Raw genomic sequence first — 25,945 nt, 5'->3', positions numbered from 1 at the left:
GGGGCTGCCCCTTGGTTTTGTTCCTCGCCGTTTCCTCTCCCCGAGGGATCCCTCCTGCCCTTCCCCCCCCCCCCGCCCCGGCTTGTTTTTCTTGTGGTTTAAAGACAAAACGGTGCCGTGTTCGGGTTGTCCCAACTCGCCCCCCGCCGCGCCGGAGTCCGGGGGCACAGCAGAGCCCCGCCGTGGGGTCCCGCCGGCGACGGGGGTGGGTCTCGTGTTTTGGTTCGAGAGCGGTTCCACGTGGGGAAGCCTCCGTGCGTGTGCGCGCACTTGATCCGTGAGGAGGTAACTGGATTCTCCGTCTCCGGACCCAGCGGGCTGCCGGCCATTAATTCGCCTCCCCGACTGTCATTAACAGGCGCTTCCAAAACCAGATCACCCCCGCGCAGCCCCGGCGGTGGCCCCACCGTGCCCTGAGGGGTGCCCGGGGGGTGTCCGGGGGGTGCCCGGGGCGGGGAGCAGCCGTGCCCCGGGGCTGCGGGAGCGGGGTCCCACGGCAGCTGGCACCCAGCGTTTGGTTCACGTTGGTGAAGCCGCCGCCGAGCGCCGAGCGGGCCGGGCGCTGCCTCCCCGCTGCCCCGCCGGGGCTGCCCGGCCGGCGGCGATGCGGAATTGCCGGCGTTCCCAAAAGTCCGGGCAGGGGAGCGCCTGGGCCGCTTCGAGCTGAAGCGCGGAGTCGTGCTGGCACAGTAAGGAATCGGTGTTCGCAGTTTTCCGAGCCTTGCTTGACGTGTTTCGCTAGCTGGGACTAGAAAGTGTGTCGGAGATAAACTAGTCGACAGTTTAGATTCAAAGTATCCGAAGCAAGCATCTTTCCTGCATGGTAACTACTTGGTTTTGGTCTGACTTCAGTGTTTACCTGCTAATTGAAGAGTGTACTCTGCATTAAAGCTCAGGTTGTGTCATTGTTTCATTTCCTTAACACTCAAAAGAGCAGTTTCGTAAAATTACCGTGCGTTTGACTTTTTCTCCTGGAGTTTCTGAAAACGCTGCCGAGGAAAAAACGCTTGCGTGCCTACAATATGTATCGTGTTGTGAGTAAAGTGGAAATACAGATTGACGTTTCTCTCTCTTCCCTGTGATTCTTCCTGTCTGTTTGACATCTAGCATTAGCTGGGCTACGTCTGAAACTGCTCTTCTTGCTTTCTCGTGAGAATTCTGGTATTTGTGTTACCAAATGTTCTTCAATCAAATTTAATAACACTAAAAGATGAGTATGTTGACTAACCTTTTGTATGTCTTTGTTCAGATAATTCATATGAAGTTATAAATTGTTACGTGTATGTGGTTGTACTGCTAATAAATTTAGTTGAAGGTTACTCTTGCTGGATTTGTATTTATTAGTGACACCACAGCACTTTGCAAGAGCAATTTATTCTGCTGTATGGACAACGCCAGTGGGATAGATAAATTCTAAGCAAGGAATTTAACGAGTAGAAAACCGGTGGGTTCCCAGTTAAGCGCAGTTCCAGTTAAAATGTTTCGAACAAGCAACTAGAAATAAAGCTATAGATAGTATCCTGTTGCATATTTTTAGCCTCTGATGCAAGCTTTGAGAGCTACTCTTTAAACTCTATGCAACTTTTACCTTTCAGTCTGGGAATTAACCAGTTTAAGCACTGGCATTTGGTATGGGAAAGGTGCCTGTCTGTTTCCTTGATGACCTGGTGGTATTGTATGAAGTTCAATGCAGTCTTCCAGTTTTAAAATTTAAACTACTTTTCCCTCTGTTAAATATGAAAGTTAATTCAAAAAGAAGAAAGAAATTCCTGGAATTTCTGTCAAATGCTCTGGGACGCAACTACTTATTTTTTCTGTGTTGTCTTTTTCTTTCTTGAGAGTAAGGATTTTATGAACTCAGGGTAAAACAGGTCTCCCTTTTTATATGGAGAGTTTATTCAGCATACTTCTATATTGCAGCTGCTGATCATATTTCATAGAGCTGTTAAAGCACTTAAAACCTAAAATTAGGTACTGTCTGGTAGTAAATATTTCAAATCACTCCTTGAAGAAATAAATAGAGAAGTGGGCTTTAAAAAAAGAGACGTTTTGAAATATATTGTTGAACAAAAGTAATCTTGCTTTGCTTTTACTCAAAATAATGCAATTAGAATCTAAATCACTGATTTCAACAGTGTGCTTTTTCCTTGAGATTTCTTCACCTCCTGCATTTTTACCGTGATTTTATACTCACTTTATTTGATAGCATAACATGGTACTTTGTTCAAGCTATGTTTACTGCGGCAACACTGACATTAACAGGTATCAAATTAACTGCTAGCATACCTGTACTTCCAGTGAGTATTCTTCTGACACTGAGAACTGAAATGTAAGTTCCCTTCCTTCCTGGTGTGCATGTTGCTCTGTGGCTTTTGATTGCGGAAGGTGTACGTTTGCTTTTTAACAGGTATAAGATGAGTTAACTTACATTTTAGTATGTTTAATTTGTTTTTTTTTGTTGTATGGTAGTTTTCTATTTGTCTTTCAGTTGAACATGGGAGTAGGGTTACTTGCTCGTTATCATTCATTTTTAGTATTGTCAGGATTTGCAAGAAGAATGCAAACACAGGGGCATCAGACTTAACAGATATCTGTCAAGTTTATCAAGTATTTTTAAAGCTTTTTGAAAGTTCAGCACTAAACCAGGTCTGGCAGCAGAAACAGTCAGATGTCTGGTTTTTACTTTGTACTTGAGAATCCAGTGTTATTTCTACTATCTAAAGTATCTATAATCTTCTTGCCATTTCACGTTGAAAAAACAGTAGTTGTGTTGTGGAAGTGGAAGAAGAGTTCTGATACTTGGTCATCGACTGAGAGGTTTATAAGTAAACTTTTAATGTGTGGTGTTAACTTAATATGTGCTATTTTTCTTTTTTGGATTTAAATATTGTGTAAATGCGTGTCCAACTTAACCTTTTCTGTCACTGAAAAGCGCTAATTGATCTTGCTGGCCCTGACATAATAGTACAGTTTGATATTTGAAACCTTTCAGCTTTGGCACGGCCCTTTAATCACCCCTGAGATTTCAGAGCATGGTTCTACTGAAGGCATAAACTGCTACTCTTTTTAAAATGAAATAAAAATGGTTATTAAAAATAAATTATCTTTATGGTCTTTTAAAGTCAGTAGATGTTTTACCTATTGAAGCCCCAGGCTTTACAATGTACGTTAAAAACTTTCTACTTTGCTTGTGTGTATTAGGTGACATTTTAGATGTTGCTGTACAGAAATCAGGTTTTTATGAAATAATTTTTTTGGCCAAGTCCACCCTTCTGTGTTGCAATGTTATTAAACCTGTCATTAAATCAGAAGTGCTTAAAGGAACTTGGATGCACTTTGCAGTTCAAAAGCTCAGATTTGAAGAGTGCTTATCTGTCAAGTAAAGAATAAAATTTATTTGAAAAGGCAATAAAACACACATTTTTAGTCCACATTGTAGGCTGTAATGCTGCCAGAAGGATTCCTTTTGGGATGCCTGTAATACGGGACCCTGGTGAAAACTATTTTAAAGCAGTTTTTTCGTTTTGTCTCTAAGCCTGAGAAATGTGTCAAGTAGCTGGCCTGCCTTTTGCTTTAATGTTAAACAGTAAAATTACTTTGATGATTGATTAGCGTATATCAAAATGCATCACTGGGCAGTCTCACTCACAGGATTGTGTATAGCCTAGTTGTCAGACATTTGAGCAAAATGTCAAATGCTAACGGCTGTCTGAGGAATACTAAAGTTTAAGCATTTTATTTTCAATTTGTTTAAAATTTCTTCACGATAAGGGAAGATTATAATGGGAGTGATTATCTTCAGGACTTAATTTAAGTGCCGTCTCTGAAGAACAGAGTCTGTCTGGGATGACTGAATACGGTGTCTTTACACGAGGATTGCCTCCTGTTCCGTCTGGACTATACAATTTGACTAATTTGAAGCAGCAAATTGCAAAAAGACCTCCCAAGGCAACCTGCAAAATATTCATCTACAGAAGACTAATTTTCATATAGGTGATAACTTTTTACTTACATATTGAAGTTAGCATGTACTAGATTTTTTGACAACATTGAAGTTTATTACTATTGTGACATGACCCAGTAGAAGTTGACATTGTCAGCAGTGTAAAGAACTACTGCTGCCTTTTTTTTTTTAATTGGGTAGATGCAGCAAGTAACTGTTCTGCTCTTGACACATATATAACTAAACCACAAAAACCTACATTAAAATACCACAAAGGTTCTGATTTACATCACAAAAGAAATACAGAGCTGTGTGTGCAACTTTTCAAATAATTCTCCTCTATGACTATGTGTATATAACTGTTGAAATCAATGCTGGTGCATGATGTAATTGGAAACTTAACTTGATGTTTTGTGCCAGATCCTTAGCTGTTGCAAATTGGAGTAGGAATGTTGAAATTACTGGAGTGATCAGTCTCACGTTATGCCAGATGAGTATCTAGTCTTCTATTCTTAGTGCAGTCTGGGTTTGTTGTGGGGTATTGTAGTATACTTTATGTGTGAGATCACACGCACAGAGGAGTGATCCTGCAATGCGTAGAAAAAACAAAGGAGGGTTATGTATAAATGTCCAAATTGTATATTCATTATTTCTTCATTTTTAAGATGTTTTCATACTCCTATATCAGAATATATCTTTTTTTTTTTTGCAGTACTTTATAAATGACCACAGAAATGCCTTTTACAGTAATTGTGTTCCTGAAAATGATGCAGTTAGAAATGTTGTTAATTGACTGTGTTCTTTTAATTCCTTTCAGGCAACATTGTTTCTCACAGAAGTGAATAGACAGGTTGCATTTACTCAGGGACATTTCATGAATGCCATGCCTGTTCAATGAACAGTGTGAAGTCCATTTACCATGCTAAATCCTACCTGGATGTTCCTTTTTATCTACTGTAGTATGTTCCCAGAGAATCACAGAAAACAAAGTTCACCTTAGTCCCAAGTGAAAGCAGCTAAACCAGCCTCTGTACACTCTGGTTTATGCATCCTGACATCACGCTGTATGTGAGGTCTGTTCTTCCAGCTCTCCTGAGTGTCCCAGCATAGACGTGGCTTCACAAAACCAGGTGTAGCTCAGGCAGATTATGCACATTTCCTCTGCCAAGTTCTAGCAACGCAATTCAGACTCAACCTAACGGTCCTGTTCCTGTCTTCTTAACTCAGAGAACTAGGGAGCTGGAAATTAATAGGGCTGAATGGTATAGAGGTTTTACAAACAGCATAATTATATTCTGGGAAAGGGTTTCCAAAAGAAAATATCCAGGTTACCCCAACGCAAGATTTGGAACTGTGGTAGGTTTCCCAAGTGGAAAGATTACTTTTCCACTCAGCCACCTATTTTTTGTGTTTATTCTAATCTGGTGTGATAAAAGGAGCTGGTGTAATGTTTATATTAATTTGGTTCAGTTGATTGCTCCTTCAGAGAAGGAATTTTTGTGTGCAAAGCACCATCCAAGTGCTGAGCTCCTTGTGCACCACTATGGCTGGGAGTCACCTGCAAGAAGAAGAGTAAGGTCTTTCAGCTAAAATAGCCAGCTGATGAGTTTCCTAGTCATTTCTGGTAGCTATTTAGCTATGATTCAGCTTGTGTTCCAATTTTCTGATTAAACTGTCGTCCAGTTTCTCCAAGGGCTAGCTGAGTAGTCAGATTTTTGGCTGAAGACAAATGAAATGGAAGGAGTTACTCCTTGATAGTTGCAAAACTATCCAGCTTTTTGAGGTCTTGCTTAGCTCTGCGTTGAAGAGAGTCCAGGATTGGAACTGCCGCTCAAGAGATGTTGTCAGATCAGGACTAAGCCTGCAGCAGTTCGACTGTGAGGTCTGTAGGAAGAGGGCCATCGTTTTGCTCTGCTTTTACATAGTTTGCTAGGGGTATTGGTTCATATAAGCAGTAATAGCAGTAATCTGTGTGTGACTTGTTGATTTTTGTGACCAGCCGAATCTGAAGTTCCTATGCCCATCCGATTTCTGTGGCAGAGGACAGAGGAGCATCAAGCTACAGTTTCACGTTTGGTGACAGTGATTCTTAAGCAGCCCTTTACCCCTCCTATGCCGGCCACTCGTTTAAGCTGGATCCGTTCCTGTGGCTCACAAACAGCTGTGCAGGCACCAGGCAAAGGTCGGAATGAGTGGCAGCACCCGCGCTGCCGAGCCTGGCACCGGCGCTGCAGAAATAGCTGCGGAACCACAGTCTCCGTTACCTAATCTGCCACCTCTGTTAACTGAAGTGCAGGGTCAAGTCTGCAGAATAGGTGGAATTTTTCAGACTAAAAACACGGTCTACAAAACCGATCCCTTGATGTTTAACCAAAATGGTTTTTTGATGTGGGCTTTTTTAATGAAAACTAAAGTCATTGCAAATAATTTGCAGATATATGTACAGGTTAAGCAACAGGGAAAGTTACCAAAGTACCCTTGGAGGGGACAGCTATGATGTTCTCAAAGGCAGGCAGGAGTTCAGGTGTGATACCAAGCGACAGACCTTTTCCAGGTCTGGGCACCGCTGCCCAAAAGCTGGGCTCACAGGGGACAGGCAGAGCGTAACAACTGTACCAGGAGAAGAACGTCATCGCCGAAGGCCGCAGAGCTCATGACGGGCTGCATTCTTTTACCACTATTCCTGGGGAAAAAAGTGGAATAATTTCTCAAAAGTGGCCATTACTTAGCTGGCACTGTAGACAAGCACTTAATTTATGGCAACTATTTTTTATTAAGTCTCCACTGTCACAAAGTATTAACTTATGTGCTATCACATTCCAAATGCCTTTTGTGTGTTCCCATATAACACTGCAATACGCATGCTATACCTCATCACGCGTTAATGAACACTTGATCATGCCAAACTAGCGATATTATTTTTGATGTGAGTACAAGTTTGATTTCTAGAGATAAGAGCAGTGATGTAATAAAGTTCTGTGAGGGTTTTGAGTTCACATAGCTTTTTGATTAATAAACTTGAAGGCTACAAAATCAACTTGGCACAAATGAAATGGATTAAATGGCAAACTAAAGCAGAGATTTCAAAAATACTTGCTTGCTAATGAGTCTTTGACGAGGACACTATTACACAGCCTTTGGGGTTAGCCATCAAATCAAAACCTATTTATTATTTTACCTGTGACACAAAGATTAGTAAGTTACAGGTTATTACAAGAAGTAATACCTTTGATCAGATCAATTGCTGACCTAATAAAAGAGATCTTTCTTCTTACAAAGTTTCTTGCACTTCTGTCGTTAGACTCTTATGACTGCAGTACTGCAACTACAAAGACTGAGGGAAGAGTAAATAATGAAGAGAGCAGACTGTTAAGAGTAGTCTGGCTTGTTCAGTAAACTGAGAGCAAGCAAACAGTATGTGATTCACTACAAGCCAGTGATTTATTTAAAAAAAAAAAACTGGAGGCCATAGCAAATGATCAGACTGGTATCATAGCCAAAAAAGTAGTAGTAATTATTTAAACAAAATAGCAGGCAGAGTAAGAGAGGTTGCATTACCTGTGTAGATATTATGGGTGCAGCTGCTACTGGAAAGCTGAGCCCTCTTTTAGCTTTTTTTTAACTGGAAAAATTGGAGAAGTTTCAGATATAAGACCAGAGGAGTAATAAAATAGCTATAGAACATATCTTCCACGGAATGAGCGATTTTCAGTTTACCAGAGGAGAATGTAGCATAGCTTGATCTCAGATAATAAATATCTAAGTGAGGGAAAGGAAATCTGGTAAAGGATCCATTGTCAAAAGAGTTGCTGTAATTAAAATCTGATAATACTTGTTTTTCACAATTACTTTGTGTTACACTCGGTGCTGGCTCTTAGTAAAAGAGACTTGCCTGTGGGATGATGAGCTGTTCCATGGACCTCATGACATTTCAGTTGCATGCGGGGACTGCTGGTGGGCTGGGAACTGACATGAGGGCGGGCAGCTCTTGTGAGGATCATCAGCATAAAAAATGTAGACTACGCAGCACTTCTGATATGGGTTTTAGCATTTTCTTTGTGTTGTACAAAGGTGGCACATAGGAATTTTGCTACTTTTGTTGTCTTCTGACGGTTTCAGTTTAACTTGACGGCTGTGGTGCAGCAGTGTTAAGTTTGGTGAGTAGTAATTGTCCTTCTCTTCTGTCAGAAACCACCCAAGCTGTGTGCTGGCACCAGCAGGAGTTCCTTATTCTGGGACAGTTTTGCATTCACATTTTTAGTTTACCATAGTTCAGTAACTGCTTGAGGATGGGACACTTGCCCAAATGCAATATTTAGGGGTTACTATCAACTTCAGTTAAGAAAAAGGTTGCATTTCTCCTACAAACCAGAACCAAAGTACCCAAGTTTACTTTCAGCGGCTTTACTTTTGTATTTCCTACTGGCATTTCAAAATGGTTCATTTGAGAACTGTATGTGAAACACTTGCAGTAACAGGAATGGCAGCTGCCGGCCAGGGGTGGGCAATGATGCTGACAGCTGAAAAGGAAGGGCAGGCTGCGAGCGTCCTCCTTCATCAGGATGTTTCCAGGAATCTTAACAAGTATTTGAACTTCTTCGGTGATTATCATTGCATACTCATACTGCTGAATACACTCTTGAAACTGTAGCATCGCTTTTTAAAACAAAAAACATGTATAGATACTATGCTGTCATAGCTTTAATTTTATCATGTGATTGGATTCTTTGAGTTAATTTATCCAGCCTTATAAAACTGCTGTTTGCTTTTACCTGCAGGATCTGCTCATTTTTAGGTTCTTCTAAAATCTAAAATGGTAAGTAGGCTTTGTGGTTTAGAAATTATCTTTATTGTTACCTTATGCTATTTTTGTGTCACAGGAGAATTTTTTTTTTTTATGTGTGAAAGGTAAATTTGACATGTCTTTTAGGGGGAGGAAATAATAAATAATATTTTCAAGTTGACAGAGTCACCTTAAATATTCTGGCCAACCAAGCACAGCCTTTTTCTTTCTGTTTTCAGTGGCTTGTTTATAAAGAAATGAAATGTTTTGTTTGGTTTGTTTTCAGCTATTTTCTACAAAAAAGAGAGGGCAAATGTGTCAGAAATTAACCAAAATAAGCTGTGTAGTGAAAAACAAAATCCTTCCCCCTAAAAAACCCTAGTTCTTCAAAACATTGAAATGGCCAGCTAAAAATTCTGAAACAGTATTCTTCTACCTGTGGCATTTTTGCATTACTTCCCCTCCCCCGGGAACCGTCTTTCTTTTTGGTAAGGGTTGTGTGGGTTTGATCAATTGTGAGTTTGAAAACACTATGTTAAATTTATTTGCTAATCCATTTCCCTCTATTTTTAAGGGTATACACTGGGATTCTAGATTAGATTTGTTTACAAAACCAGGCCAGAAATAGTCTCAGCATTTGCTTTATTTATTTCTGGCTGGAATAATCTGTAATTGATTAATCTGGAGTGAATCAGAAGAAGCCTGTGTAAGCTGCATGCCTTATCTAAGCGTGAGTGAAGAGGTCTCTCACAGTTGGGAAGCCTCCAAGCATCAGGGAATTCACAGCTCTGGTTTCAATCTCGGCAATTTCATGGCATATTGTGCAATGTTAGGATAAGGGAGGAATTCCTGAGTTTGTAATTCTGTACTCTGAAATTCTTGAAGCTAATCCTTCATATTAGTTGCACAGGTATGGGATGGGAGTGGTAGGAAGAGCAGGGGAGTAATTTACAGCCATATTTGGGTACCCATAAAATTGGTACCCAGTTTTGTCAGACAGATAAATGCTGCACTGAAGTATTACTTTACCTGATGTAAATGAGATGCACTGCTTGCAGGTGTTTACCATTTGCTAAGAAGTCTTCCTGTTTTCCTGTTTTCCCACTTGTTTTGTTGTATGATGACAATGGGACAGCAGGCAGATCTCGTCGTAGACCCTTTCTGTTCCTTAACTGTTTCATGTATCTAACTGATGCTGAGACCTCATGGTCATGCTTTTTTGTCTTTATGCCTTTGATTGGTACCAAATGGTTTTCTGGTGGTGTGACTTGTGTCTAAGCTAGAAGTACCTGATGCAGAGTGGGAATATCATCTTAATTTTTCTGGAATAAAATGTCCACAAACACCTCGCAAGCAACGCCACCCTCCAGGAAACTCTGTTCAAGGAAGCAAACTGCATTAAGATAATAATTGCACAAGTGTTCGCCAAACACCATGCAGAATTTGCAAGACTGTGTGTAACAAACACATAGTGACTGGCATGAAAGCCAATTATTTGGCTTGAATTTTGAGAAACTTTCAGTGTATTAAAGTTTGGTGGCAGAATCGTGTCTGTTTTGATTGCTGTATTTAATGTCTGGCATGAACTCACATGCTCGGAAAGCAAACAAAAAAATATGTCCCAGTTATAGATGTGTAATTTTTCAACGGAGGGAGAAGGCAAAAGGCAACTAGATGAGCACAGAACTACAAACGTGTGCTGGGTGTTGAAGATCCCTTCCCTGTTCTTAACATACATCATAACCCAGTATGGATGATTCTGTTGTCTCACGACATGGAAGTGGCTGAGCTGTGTTACCAGGAACAAACACTCTTTCATCTCCAGCAGGCATCATCTTCTGTGAATCCGAGCCTCTGGGTTATCAGAGTCCTGACAGTAGAATACCAGGATTTTATTTTTAATTCCTATTTTGTTTTTTTGTGCTAATAATATCTGACATATTGCACTTTGAAACTGACTTGCTTCAGAAGCTTAGTTTCTATATACCTTAGACTGCATACGGTATACCCAGTTTAGACATATGCATATTCTTACGCACATCCACGCTGGACACTGTGCTGGGATAAGCATGCGAAGCGGGTCCCCAAGGGTGCCCTGTGCAGCCCCCTCCACCCAGCCAGTCCGCTGTCACCCACGGGTGTTGCTGTGAGAGCGAGGGATCTTATTTATAGAGGACGCTGCTGGGTCCGTTTGTTTTTCGGCATATCCTGGGAATTCTTCCCGTATTCCTTACCTGTAAATGAGTAGCAGGACAGCGTGCATGGTTGCAGTAGGCAGGGAATTCATCTGTGCTCAGAAGCCTACAGCAGTTGTGTGAGTTGTTGTATGAACTCCTAGAGTAGTTCTGATAATTCAAAATAAGAGATAATGTATCTTCTCTATTGAAGCAATCCATCTGCAAATGCAAATTGACGAAGGCAGATGCTCAGCAGAAGACAAAAGCCTGGGCAGATGGTTTCCCCCTACCAGGGGCCGCTGGGCATGCTGAGAGCTGAAATAAGCTGTGTGCTATGGGTGGCACCGCAAGCTGTCCTCTCAGCTGCAGACCAAGGGCTCTGGGTGAGGAAAGGGCTTAGCATTTCGGAGGTCACTAACAGATGGAGAAGTGGGTCCCAGGTGTGCTACAGTGGGTTCCAGAAAGCTCCAAAACTTCTCTAAGGGTAAAATTCTGAACCTCAACAAGCTAAAATTGGACTGAAACCAAACTGATCCAAAGAGGGTCACATCTAACCCTCTAGAGATGAGGTCCTAAGGAGGAAAAATGTATTAGAAGAGGAGGAAGAGAAAGATGGACATTCTGTATTTCCCTTAATTATCTAGACTACAGAACAAGATCTGTTTCTACAACGCAATGAGAGTTTTTCAAGAGTCTCATTTCACTCACCTTGGTATCAGGAGGTGGAGAGCAGTTACATCAGGTAAGCCTAAAGACGCAGGCAAGATTCCCAAGCCACTTATACTTCGTGCAAGGATCCTTCTGATTAAAAGGAATGCAAAAAGAAAAATTCGAGAGTCAAAAAAAACCTCTCAAAATAAGAAAAATTCTGTATGCTTACTCTCCGCTTGCCAGTTCTCCTCCGGAAAGCAGTACATGTCCCTGACTAGATCATACTGTCAGGATGGCTTTGCTTGCCTTTTTAATTGTTTATTACGTTTATGGTGTTTAAAATTTGTTAGTCATTTGCTCTCCCTTGAAGTTAGATGTAGATAATAATGTTTCTTACATTTTTTTACAATAAAGAAGAATTGTTTTTACGAGGGCTGACATTCCTTCCAAGAAAACCCAGCACTTGTGTAATAGGAAACACAAAAGCCGATGCAGCTAAAATTAATTAACCATGAGAAATACATCAAGCAGTAGCTTTTCTGAGATTGCGTTAAGAGCTGAATTTTCGTTTTGCCTTACAACGTAAGATGAAAAAGCTGACAATGTCTTGTTTTCCTACCAAAACAAGGACAGACAATGACCTCCAGTTTCTAGAAAGTCCTACGGTTATAATCCTATTTGTTTGAAAAATGTGTAATTTTTTAATGTTTTGTTTTTCTCATGGACTTGTCTGCTAATAGTTTCTCTTAAATTTTGAAGAAAGCTAGGTTATGAAGCATATCAGTCTCATTCCTCATCTGAGGCATGGATCTTTCTTCTTTTCCAAATGTGATACTAATGGGGACTGAGAAAGCAGTATGTTTTTACTGTCCAAAACACAGTTTTTGACGGTAGATATAGGCTAAGTTGAAATTCTAATAAATCAGCATTTCTTTTCATTTTCTTTTAATTTAGATTATGTTTTATCTTTTTCACATGAGACTACATGTGCTATGCATGTGGACAACTAGAAGAATGTTTTCCTAAGTTAGAACTCATTGAATGTTAGGTGATGCCTGTTTGGTACTGCCTGTACCCTCTCTCCTGTTCCTTCAAATAAATGAGTTTCATGGGAAAGAACTAGCATGAAATCATCTAATTTAGTGAGATTGCCGTGCATATGCTCTAGTTCCTTGCACAGATTCTCATTATCCGCCTTGCATAAAGTGTCATGCTTCTCCTGTGCTTCACTCTCCTCAGGTGGTCTGTAGGAACAGTGCAAACCCTGACAGAGGCTTGCCTGAGGCTGGGGGAGTTCAGAACCTGGAGGCTGTCCCCATTTGTTGGTGCCTTAGTGCTGCGCGTCCTGCATACATTCAGTTGCAGTTATAAGCACTAAGTGCTTCTGTTATCACAGGTTTCTGAAGTAGAGCACTAGAAAATGAGAAATTGTTCGATTTGTGACCACTTCTCACTTCACATTTTGACTCTCAGCGTGTGGCTGTGATAGAAATGAATTCTTCTTTGTGGCTTTGAGTTAATGGTGTTAGCCACAGCCACATCCTTTCTGTTTATTCTCAAGGCTTCTTATCAACACTTTTCAAAATGTAAAAACAGTACAGTAAATTTGACTGGGATTGTGCAGCTCCTGTACTATACTGCCAGAGCATCACACCAGAGAGTCACCATGATACAACCTCAATAGAAGCAGGTATTCTTCAGTCGAAAAAGAATTAAAAGAATCTGACATTGTGCCCAAGGGGATTATCATATGAAAAAAAATGTGGTAGAAAGTGAGGACCACCATGACTGATAATTTCATTTAAGAGGTCCAACTCTTAGTGGACCAAGAGAGGGCTTTCTTCCTCAGTTTTTCGGTTGAAGTGAAAGGGAGGAAAATTTCTGTCTGATGGCCAAGTTCCCCTTCCAAATGATGGGCTCTTCTTGGAGCTCCATCTCTCCATCTGGCTGACCGGAGGGCCTGAAGCAGCCTCTGAAATACTCTTGGGAAATGTCTAGTGCTTTAAGGCTGGTTTTTTATCTGTGGATCCCCAAGCTTCACATTCTGTGTAGAGCTTATGAAAGTTGCAGCACAGGATCTTATTAGACATCCCATAGAAAATGAAACTGCCTCAGTCAATTGTTTATTTATTGCAGTCCTGATTTTCTGAAGAAATCATTGCGAGACAAGAGATCACGCCCTTGCTGTCTTACATTTTCAGTCATTTACAAAGCAGTATGCAGCAGTTCCTCAAGTAGCTGGGTTTTTTTTGTTAAACTTACGGGTGTGTCTGGGAGGAAACACATGTTTCTCCTCATGGTCGAGTCCTGGAAGTTGCAGTTTAAATTTGATGAAGTGTTTTATTCCCCCAGATAAAAATAAATAAATAAAAAAATAGATTTAAATGCATTTGTTGATGAGGAAAGTCAGGAATCCTCCTAATTAAGACATTTCTTAGAAAGGTAAAATTTTTATCTGGGAGCATAAAACACTTCATCAGTTTTAAAGCCACATCTGCAAGGAGTGGGTCAAGAGCAGAAACAGGCGTTTTTCTTCATTCTGACTTGTCTGTGAGTTTAAGACTTTTAACAACAGTTTTCAAAATATTTAAACCCAGTTAGAAATGCTTGCAATATGATAGGGATAGGAGTGCCCTCCCTCCCTCTGTTTTTAATCTGGTTCTCTTGATGGGATAAACTACAAGGTTGAATTGGTAACTGGATTATTGCCTCATAAAACAGCACGAGGTTACTATTATCCTTTAATTTTATATCTTTATTAGGGAGTAATGTTGGTCTTATTTAAATCACTGACTTCTCTAATGGTTTTTCTCCTCTTTTACAAATTTATAAAACTAAACCCTAAAGGATTTGGTCTAAGTGCAATTGGCATAACTACCATAAAAACCAATGTGTTAGCAGTTGGTTATAATCAGCCACTTAAACTGGGCTCAAAATGCAGCAGGATTTAGCTGATGATAGGTAGAATACTGGTAAAATATTAATTCTGAATTTTATTTATAAAAGTTCCATTTCTAGTAAGAGTATTCAAATTTTGAGGCAGTATAAAGATGAACAGAGCCCTAAAAACTATTATTATATAGCATGTTCATACATTGTGTATTTCTGCAAAGATTAAACGAGCTTGTCTTTGTCTTGCAATTCAGTAAAGTTCAAAAATTCGTGAAAGTCAATCTTTTTTAGAAGGTAACTGATAGAAGTGACGTGTTTAATGATGAGTTCCAGTGGATACATCCACATGAAATTTGGGACACAACACACATATTGTGGGTGAGTCGTAGGCAGTTGTTAATAGTAAAATGCCTGTTGGACTTACATGGTCAGGATGTATTTAAAATATTGATACACTTTATTTTTTAAGGAAAAATATGATATCCATCTCTTTATTTCAGTGTGCTGAAAAGAAACATGAATATGGGTCTATCTGTTATGGTATGGCTCCATAGTTGCGTTGTAGTTGAGCTTCACACAGAAAGTGAGGGATCTGACACCTGCAGTGACCGATGGACAGAATTAGAGCATTTAATGTTTGAATGCAAGCCACGTACTGACTTTCAGTCAGTAAACTTAGAAACTAGTCAAACAATTTGTTCTGAATCTTGTATTTTACTACTGAGTGCTTGACCGTTTCTTTCCGCAGGCAATCTTACTAATGCAATAACATGCACACACTTCGAACTCTTAATTAAATTAGAACAGATTTATGTTTAAGTTATTCATGGAATATTTTAGGATCATTGTGAAAATTCACCTTTGTGTTTGGAATTGCCTCCTTTGGCAGGGACTGCTGCAGGAAATGCCATCTAAAGCTGCTTTCTCTCAAAATACCCATTGTTCTTGGTAAGCTCCTCTCTGAAATTTGCCTGTAGTAGGTGTTTTAAAGAAGCCTTTGTGTTCCCCTTTGGTCTCCATTGGACAAAGCCTGCACAAGATTTTTACGAATACAAGGGTGTGGGCTCCACGCTGACAGACAAACCATGGGAGGTGGTTACTGTTTTGGTGAAGGCATTATGGGTGAAGATGTCTTGGATCCCTCTGAAACTGAGAGGAGACTGAAGCCATTTTGAAAGACAGGAATTATTTTCAGCTTTCTGATAAGGTGAAATACATGCAACACAATTTGCTTGCAATTGTTTTTTCCTTATGTAACATCAAGGCAAAAATTAATGTAACCCAAATTAAGATCTTTTTGAAACTTAGAGAAGAGGGAAGAAAAAACAGAAGGGTATAGTCTGGTGGCAGGACAAAAAGGGGAAATAAAGGTGAGACTGGAAAGAAAGTGGACTGGGGCTGTAAATGTGCTTGTGTGTAGGTTCTAGGAAATAACATGATGCAAAACTTCAACCACCCTGACATCAGCTGGGAAGACCATACAGCTAGGCAGGCGCAATCCAGGAGGTTCCTACAGAGCATCGATGATAACTTTCTGATGCAAGTGGTGGAGGAACCAACAAGGAAAGGCGCGCTGCTGGACCTCGTGTTAACAAACAAGGAGGGACTGGTGGAGGATGTGAAGGTTGGAGGTAGACTCGGCTGCAGTGACCATGAAATGGTTGAGTTCAGGATCCTGCGTGGAGGAAGCAGGGCGATAAGCAGGATCGAAACCCTGGACCTCAGGAGGGCTGACTTTGCCCTCTTCAAGGAGCTACTGGGAGGAATCCCGTGGGCCAGGGCTCTCGAAGGCAGGGGGGTCCATGAGTGCTGGTCGCTCTTTAAACAACACTTCTTCCATGCACAGGAGCAATGCATCCCCCTGAGAAAGAAATCTAGCAAAGGAGGCAGGAGACCTGCATGGTTAAACAAGGAGCTTCTAGTGGAGGTCAGGCAGAAGAGAAAGGTCCATGGAATGTGGAAAGAGGGGCAGGCCACTTGGGAAGAGTACAGAAACGTGGTGAGAGCATGCAGGGATGCGACGAGGAAGGCCAAGGCCCACCTGGAATTGAAGCTGGCAAGGGATGTCAAAAACAACAAGAAGGGCTTCTTCAACTACATCAGCAGCAAAAGAAAGGCTACGGACAATGTGGGGCCGCTGCTGAATGAGGCGGGTGTCCTGGTGACGGAGGATGCGGAGAAGGCAGAGCTACTGAATGCCTTCTTTGCTTCAGTCTTCAGTGCTAAGACTGGCCCTCAGGAATCCCAGGCCCCGGAGGTAAGAGAAGAAGCCTGCAGAGAGGATGACTTTCCCTTGGTCTAGGAGGACTGTGTGAGGGATCGCTTAAGCGATCTGGACGTCCACAAATCCATGGGCCCCGATGGAATGCACCCACGAGTGCTGAGGGAGCTGGCGGATGTCATTGCTGAGCCACTCTCCATCATGTTTGAGAGGTCCTGGAGGACAGGAGAGGTGCCCGAGGACTGGAGAAAGGCCAATGCCACACCAATCTTCAAAAAGGGCAAGAAGGAGGACCCAGGGAACTACAGGCCGGTCAGCCTCACCTCCATCCCGGGAAAGGTGATGGAGCAGCTTATCCTGGAGGCCATCATCAAGCAAGTGGAAGAAAAGAAGGTTATCAGGAGTAGTCAGCATGGATTCACCAAGGGGAAATCATGCCTGACCAATCTAATAGCTTTCTACAATGACATGACTGGCTGGGTAGATGAAGGGAGAGCCGTGGATGTTGTCTACCTGGACTTCAGCAAGGCTTTCGACACAGTCTCCCATGATATCCTCCTAGGGAAGCTGAGGGGGTGTGGGCTGGATAAGTGGTCAGTGAAGTGGATAGAGAACTGGCTGAATGGCAGAACTCAGAGGGTTGTCATCAGCGGCTCTGAGTCTAGTTGGAGGCTAGTAACTAGTGGTGTCCCTCAGGGGTCGGTACTGGGCCCAGTCTTGTTTAACTTCTTCATCAATGACCTGGATGAAGAGTTAGAATGTACCCTCAGCAAGTTTGCTGACGACACCAAACTGGGAGGTGTGGTAGATACACCAGAAGGCTGTGCTGCCATTCAGCGTGACCTGGATAGGCTGGAAAGCTGGGCAGAGAGGAACCTGATGAGGTTCATCAAAGCCAAATGCAGGGTCCTGCACCTGGGGAGGAACAACCTCATGCACCAGTACAGGCTTGGGACGGACCTGCTGGAGTGCAGCTCTGCGGAGAGGGACCTGGGTGTCCTGGTTGACGACAGGTTAACCATGAGCCAGCAGTGTGCCCTGGCTGCGAAGAAAGCCAATGGAATCCTGGGGTGCATCAAGAAGAGTGTGGCCAGCAGGACAAGGGAGGTTCTCCTTCCCCTCTACACTGCCCTGGTGAGGCCCCATCTGGAGTACTGTGTCCAGTTCTGGGCTCCCCAATTCAATAAAGATGAAGAGCTACTGGAGAGAGTCCAGCAGAGGGCTACAAGGATGATGAGGGGACTGGAACATCTCCCCTACGAGGAGAGGCTGAGGGAGCTGGGCTTGTTCAGCCTGAAGAAGAGAAGGCTGCGAGGGGACCTAATAAATGCTTATAAATATCTGAAGGGTGGGTGTCAGGAGGATGGGGCCAAGCTCTTTTCAGTGGTGCCCAGTGACAGGACAAGGGGCAATGGGCACAAACTGAGGCACAGGAAGTGCCGTCTGAACATGAGGAAGAACTTCTTCCCTTTGAGGGTGACGGAGCCCTGGAACAGGCTGCCCAGGGAGGTTGTGGAGTCTCCTTCTCTGGAGATATTCAAGACCCACCTGGACAAGGTCCTGTGCAGCCTGCTGTAGGTGACCCTGCTTCAGCAGGGGGATTGGACTAGATGACCCACAGAGGTCCCTTCCAACCCCTAACATTCTGTGATTCTGTGATTCTGTGATTCTGTGATTCTGTGATTCTGTGAAAACACAAGGAAATTTTGGGAATGACATTTTGGGGAGTAAATGGAGGTATGGCACATGCATGGCACTTCAGACTAAGAGAGGAGGTATTCACAGGGCAACATAGGGTGGTGGGTGGGAGTATGTGGGTGCAATGGCTTGTAGCTACCATTCTTTTCAATGTTCTGCGAGTGCCGACAGAGTTATACAGTGTTTAACCTCAGATAAATAAAGGTTACGTTTATGCAGTTTGGAGGTATCATAAGGGATAAGTGCTTGCTGGTCTGAATTTAAAACAAAGTTTCATAATATGTGTATGTTATTGTGCATACTCCCAGGTAATGGTTTCTTGAGGTGCCTTGCTGATAAACAAATCCAGGTAAAGTTATAAACAATCCAGGTTATTTGGGTTCCTTAATTTATATGTTTACATACTGTTATATATTTAGATTTGTTTTAAATGTAACACTAGCTTTGATTAATAACATTATGATTATTGTATATATAAAATATGCCCGGCACTTGTTTTGTTTTAAATTATGCAAAACTGCATAACTCCAAAGCAGATCTTTTCTGAGAATAGAGATTGTAATATGATTGTGTGGCTTTATAGTTAAGGTTACTGTAATCATTTGTATGCAGAACTCTTAGAAAATAGAATTTTCCTATTGAAGAGCTCAATATTTGATGAGAGTGATTCACCCTATGAGAGAAGGCATAGACATAGCAGATAATTAGGGTGATATCTGTCATTTAGCACTTTGTAAGGAGCTGCTTGTTATAAACCACTTTGTGTATTTTATTTAATCCTAAAGGAATTTAATGGACCTTAGAGAGGAGACTTCATGCTGATAATTGCATAACAACCTTTTTCTGCCAGACACTTAATGACTAAGAGGTTATCATTAAATGTGTATTAAGCAGTTTTGTTTGGTGTTCCATAATTGTCTTTCTGATATATTCTCCCAAGGGTTATCTTTTGTTGTCTACTGAAACAGTTGCCTGTATTAAACATTTTAGCTTTTTTATTGGTTTGTTTGCCTAGCTATTTTTTCTTGCAGGAGTTGAAGAATTACTACTTAAGTGTATTCCTGTTTCTGTTGGTGTATTGTAGATGGCTTGCTGAAATAATACTGGAGATGTTGAAATAATTTATATGAAATTAGACTTGAAAAAATCAGTGGGAACTTTGCTGAAGATTTTAATGAAACTACAGTCGTAGTTAGGGTGCTCGTTTATTGCAGATTTGCCTGAGAAGTGAGCACCACAGAGTAACATGTTAATTTTTTCCTCTTTTTTTTTACTTTAGACTACTGAGGTGCAAATTGAAGGGAAGATAATTTCTGCTTGTGGGCGATAAGAACGGTGAATAACCTCCATGGAAGACTCTCAGGATCTAAGTGAGCAGTCAGTAAGTACAAATGTTGCTAAACTGAATGGAATAAATTGAATTCTGTTGAAGTTGTGTTTGAAGGATTTTACTTCAGATATGAGAATTATAGTAAGATCTGGGGAAAACTTCTGAGCTTCTCGATTCAAACCTTTTCTTAGTTTGTACATGAAACGAGTAGTTTGCTTCTTTTATATCTGTTGAAAGGTAAAAGATCATAGTTATGTAGGATTTTACAGAACTAGAATTGCTGGAGGGCTAATAGATATAGTTAATGTACACTGGAAGAATAAAATGTTAAAAATTTGCACAGTGGTGTAAGTTCAAATCATTGCCGTGTTAAAATAATTGTAGCAAAATTTGTACCGACAGTCGTCTGTGAGTTTTGCCAAAGCAAGAATTAGCAAAAATGCAAACAAAGAATTTCAGATGGTCAGACTGTGGCAGGCAACGTACATGAATTGTTTCAGGACTCTTTTGGCTTTCAAGGGGATTGTGAGAATTGGCAGTATATCTCCCTGTCCCCTTGTCTTTGATGAAATAGCTGGGAAAAATGGGGTGGACATTTCTTCTCCTTTTTCCTTTCTAATTTTGCCTTTCCTTTAAGGATATGGCCTCCAGACTTCATGTCACCAGGCTGCAGTTCTGAGGAGGCAGCATGCTCCGATCAAATTTAAAGTTGGCTGGGCTTGCCATCCGAAGTATTGGCTTTGTTTTTAATGTCTTAATTTCTAGTGGTCACAGTACTGGCAGATTTTGCGAGTACTGTGATCCCCATGAGTCTCAGCTTGGGCTCAGTGTACTAGTGGTCAATAAAGGGATTTCATATTTCTATTTCTGACATGCTGAAAGAGGTTATCCGTGTAATAAACTAGTTTTAATATCTTTTTTTATTGCAGAGAATTTTATAGGTAACACCAGTGCAAGGAACTGCAAAGAGTTTGCATGTATTTTTAAAATGTCAGTAATTTTCTTTAATAAGGAGTACTTTGCTCCTGACTGGATAGTTCCTATCTGAGACTTTATCTTGGACTAGAGTTTTATTGCTGATTTAAAATGGTACAGAACTGGAAAGTCTTAGCAGTGTCTTAAGTCAACATGGTGGCACTACTTGGGACAGCTGCACATATTTATGTATTTAAGCTGTTCCCAACCAAAACTTTAGAACATGTAAAAGCTACATGGCTTCATAATTTAATAAAGTTTTATAAAGGTCATAAAGGATTAAGCAGAAGTTCTTCTCTCATAGTTTGTGAAACAATTATTCTGTGTAGTATACATAGCACGGTTATTAATAGGAAATAGACCAGCCAGTTTAGATTAGTGCAAAAATGTGTTTTCATGGTAGTTATAATGTTTTTGCACCACTGGATGCCTGACAAATGCATATTTCAGTAGCCATTTTGCTACCTTATTGTAGTCTAATAACTGTAGTATTTTTCATAGTTACTATGTAGCTTTATGCTAATATGTGAGAATAGTCCTGCAGATTACATAATGAGGTGCTATGTTGCATATGGAGACAGGATTTTCTGTCCTTACACTATTGTTAGTGTCACAGAAAATTGTGATTCTAGACAAGAGTTTTTACTTCTTACTCTTTGCTGCAGTGACAGAACTTCAACATAATGGGTACGAAGAGTCCTCTTTCATCACTCCCTGCATCCAGGTGACACACAGACTAAGATCTCACCTAGGTATTGGGCACTGTCCTGGGAAAAGCAGCTGTGGTGTGAGGCCCATCTGGCTAGAGCAGATACTGAACCTTCATTTCCCCACTTCAGAAGCCCTTTCACCGTTATATCACAATTAAACTCCTCTCACAGCGAAGTTTTGAAAAAGAAAATAGTGTTTCTGGCTTATTTCTTTAAAAGCCACAGGGTAGGACTTTGGGCTAGAGATCCCAGGTAGAAGAGGGCATTCTCCAGCTGAGGCTTTGGTGGTTTAACCTCCAGGAAAGTATCAGATGTATATCCTACACCCCTTCTGCTTCTACTGCTCTGGTGTTTTATAGTGGTTAATGTGTTTTGTACTGGTTAGCTCTGGGCAGTTTCTGCTCATCATGCAAGAATTCTGGTTCTCGAAGAGTTCGAGGAGCCTAGGTACTTCATTCTGGCTTCAGGATTCCCTTCCGGAAGCTGGGTGCGTAAGATTTAGATCATGGAAATTCAAGGAGCCTCAGGATCTAGCTGCTGCTGCGAGCGTATTAGATTGTGTGAATAAGCATGAATGCAAGACCTGTGCTCAAACTTGTGCTGGCACCTTGCCCTGAATATTCTAGTCCTTGGTTACTTGAAAGACTGCTTGTCTCTGCAGCCGAGATGGGTTAGAACGTACTTGCTGTTGGATAGTATGTCTGATGGACAATTGAGTTTTCTGAATAGAGAGATTCCTTTATTGACTTCATTTCTCCGGGCAGTCTGTCAAGAGCCTTCCACCCTTGAGAAAGGAGGCCAGGCACATTTACTTGGATTAGTCAACAAGGTTAATTTTCAAGTTTTATTTTAAAGAAAATAAATTATGTTAATTTCTGCGAATAGGTCAGCCTTCTAAAGTATGATGGACTGTAGTGTTTTATTGGGATGGTCTTCTCCATAATTCTGAGATCTCTACTATTGTTCTAACTTGAGTTTTTGGTTTTTTACTATCTTCTGTTCTTTTACAATACACTAATAGGAAACAATTTGTTCTATTAGTCTTGTCCTTAAACTGTATCACAGTCAGCTGAAACTCATATAATCATAGTTATGAGCAGTTCCACGGCATCCCTGTTGCCATATAAGAAATAAAGTCTTCTACTTTTGTCTCAGAGTAGTGACTGCATGACCACATGCTGCTTCAGAAATCTAAGTGCACCCTTGTTCTCTGAGCCTCGAAAGAATTGCATTTGACTGAACTGAGCAGCTGCTGTGTTTTCTGAGATGCCATCTTGATTAGATGTAATATGTACACCATTTATTGCGTTACGTCACTAATTTATTTATTTTCCCTATTTTTATTTGTAGTCAGTTCCTTTCCCCTGCTACATTTTAAATCCTTACGCACCGACTGACCAGACGTCAGTCTCCTTGTCTGCTTATTGTACCGTAGAGCCTCGGTGCCGAGAAGTATGTTGAGCTTGCTTTCCTTTGTCTTCTCGCTCCCAGTCCCGTGTGGCAGAGGTGGGGGAATCTAGTCTTAATCTAGATTGTACAGTGATCAAATGAGTCAGAATTGGTGTGGAGTTTATAATACTTTGGTTTTCCTGTCTTTACACAAAACTGCAGAGGTAAATAGCTGTATTTTGAAGACCAGCAGGAAAATGATGCAAGTTACTACGTGTCACTGAGGAGAGCTGGGATCCATCAGGTGTGGCTGAGATCCAGGGGGTTCCTGCAGCCACCATGGACTGTGCTGTGCTGGGGCACTTTGTGGTACTGTACCTCTGGTGGGGGGTTGTGTCCTAAGAGCTCACAACTCTTTTTTTTCTTTCCCAATTCAGAAGCAAATTATGCTCATACTTGCATGCATAGGAAGGAAATTTGTTTGTGAGCATTCTGAAAGAAATAGAAGAAAATGGTAGCACGTGTGTTTCACAGACAGAAGAAAATAACCAAACAGTCCTTTTTATATTCTGATGTGATGTCTGTCACCATGTGCATGCTGCTGCTTATCAAGTAAAAGAATACTTAAAGACACATAAATTGGTTTTGCGCAGACAGATGTAGCTAGGTAAAAAGGTAGTTTTAATAACTGTGATTGCCATAGATTTTATACACACTAAATAAAAAAAAAGTAGAAGATACAATTAAACACATTAGGTTTTGTATTACTATTATTGCTATTGTTCAAAATAAATATGCTGATTTTTACTAAATTCTAACTAGAAATGCCGTTTCAAAAGATGCCTGTTAATAATTCTTGTATTTAGTTTTGAAATGGGAGAGAAGGAAACTTTGCAGATCTTCTATTTATGAAGAATCTAGCAATTGGGAGACAAAAGTTTTTTAAGACTGGTCTTGGAGATGGTTAATAAAATGATAAATATTTAGCACCTAAATAGTCATCTGTTTTGCCTTGGTATAGCAAACAAACAGAGGATTTTGAGAACTGCGGAAGTTTTACGCTCTTTATTTTATATTCTTCTAGTCATTATTTGCTGTTCAGTCTGTATTAGTAGAAAAAAAATAATTTGGCTGCTAACTTGCTAGTTTAGGGTTTCAAAGGGCCTTGTTAGAAACTGGTGTAATTTCATACCCTGTCCCTTTTATATAACAGCGTGCATATTTAGATTACTTCATTTTAACCTAGAATTAAACAATAGATTGCAGTGCTGTAGGACAGGGCACTAGCAGATGTGAGACTAAACCTGAATGAACAGGTTTTCAATTTGGTGACGTTTGGACAATCATCCCCATTGTGCCCTGGGTAAGTTCTTTATTTTTCATCAGATTATACAGACTATCATATCTGTTACTTGCATTTATGCCCTACTTGCAGCTGGACAATCCCTGGCAACATTTTTGGACAGTGTTGTTTCCCCGTTTTTGCTTTGTTTTAACGTGTGAGGGTGTCAGATGTGATCCCCTTGCAGATCAGTTTTCAGCTGTAACTACTTCTCTGCTGCATGAGCCCTGTGCCTGCAGCGTTTGCTCTTCCCCTCTGCGGGATGGGCAGCCAGCTTGCACCCTGGGAACTTCGCCTGAAGCTCATTTCAATGAAATGAAAAATAGTTTAAACTCTTTTACTTAGTTTTAAGTGTCGTTCATACTTTAGCAGACTGTTCTGTATTGCAGCATAGCATGTTGTGGTTCTCATCTCTGTGACATCATTATTTGTAGGACTGGGAATATTACAGGCAATTCATCTTGTCAAATTAGCGATGTTGGTTGAAAGAGACCTCTGGAAGTTATCTAGGCTAGCTTCTGGTCATGAAATGCTGGCAGTATGCACAAATATGTCACGGTTATGAAAGCAATGACCCATATTAAATATCACTAAGCGAGTACCTTCTGAAGAAATTATGGGTTTAGTAAGCAAAAGGCAATTGCCTTAATGAATGATTACTTGTTTTTAACTAAAAACAATCATTGAAGAAAAATGCCATAACTTGAAGTCAGTTGAAGTAGATGAAAATCAGCATGTCTTTTCAAAGGTATATTTCAGAGCATTTTTGAGAGTTGCTTGGGTATTTTATTACCCCCTTTCTATAGGCACAGAAATTGGCAGAGAGACATCTTGGTGTAGATGATCCAAAATTATCACCCACTTTGAATTACAGTGTATCAAGAATAAAGTGTAATACTGTAATTCCTTGTCTGTAATCTAATAGGGTAGTATACAAAATTGACAGGGCTGAATCTTTCAAGTTCTAACAAATTTGAAGTAGAAAAATTTCAGTTGTCCCCTTCCTGCTGCAAGACCCTTGCATATGGCATAACAACCTCTGAGAACACATAAATACTGTTTTTCTGATTGCTTTGCCCTCTTACACTTCAGCGTTCTGTCATTTCTGTACCATAATCCACCAGTGCTAGGTTTGAAGGTGCTTTTTTCAAACTGCATTAGTGGTTGTGTGTGTGTTTTATTTTTCCTGTTTGCTGAATGGGACGGAACAAATAAGGCAGAATTCAGAAGCAGATAATGCATTTCGACATGCAGAAGAAACTGAGCTGATTCGTGTTTCGTATGAATTGCATATCATTGGAGAAATACAGTTTGGCATTGGTCAAAGATACAAATGTTCACTGTTTACACACATATAATAGCAATGTGCATTTTTTTCTGAGTTAATTAAAATTATGATTTGAAAACACTTTTCTTTAAAAGCTAAATAGAAAATCTCTTCAAAATATACCCCAAAAAATGTGACAGAATAACACCCATGGCTTTTAACCTTGCAAGATGAGGTGAGAAGAGGGGCTGGCAAACAAACAGAAACGTTCCTGTCATCGGCACTGTAACGTCTTCTGTGGTTCAGCTCTCCACCTGTCTCCTGGAAGATGTTACTTAGTCAGTATCAGAGGTTTAAATGGAAAAGCATTGTATGGGCTGTGTTTAACAGCAAGGGAAAACAGTAAAAGAAATATGTTCTGTGTTCACATACAGTCCTTGGAGCGCTGACAAGGACTGACACATAACTGCTACATAGCTTGTTATGAATGGTATTCCTGGCTCCAGAGAGGCCCCAGACTGGAATTTTGGGATGAAACTACTTGGGAAAATTGCTACTTCCATAAGC

At 40.8% G+C, this 25,945-nt stretch overlaps 1 protein-coding gene across 18 annotated transcripts in view; it reads left to right on the top strand.

The window, feature by feature from the left end:
* Positions 1–25,945, top strand: part of EYA4 (EYA transcriptional coactivator and phosphatase 4) — a 160,524-nt gene that overhangs the window by 1,064 nt on the left and 133,515 nt on the right. For 15 of the 18 annotated variants that reach the window (XM_075414037.1, XM_075414033.1, XM_075414034.1 and 12 more), the window contains exon 2: positions 19,645–19,746. In XM_075414037.1, the coding sequence (XP_075270152.1) occupies positions 19,714–19,746 (33 nt within the window). In that variant the 5' untranslated portion in view covers positions 19,645–19,713. The other 3 variants (XM_075414032.1, XM_075414021.1, XM_075414019.1) reach the window with 2 other exon arrangements.

This window comes from Opisthocomus hoazin, chromosome 2 (genome assembly GCF_030867145.1).
Source record: "Opisthocomus hoazin isolate bOpiHoa1 chromosome 2, bOpiHoa1.hap1, whole genome shotgun sequence".
NCBI classification, from domain to species: Eukaryota; Metazoa; Chordata; class Aves; order Opisthocomiformes; family Opisthocomidae; genus Opisthocomus; species Opisthocomus hoazin.
Note: the sequence above shows the minus strand (reverse complement) of the source record. Positions and strands in the feature narration are given on the sequence as shown.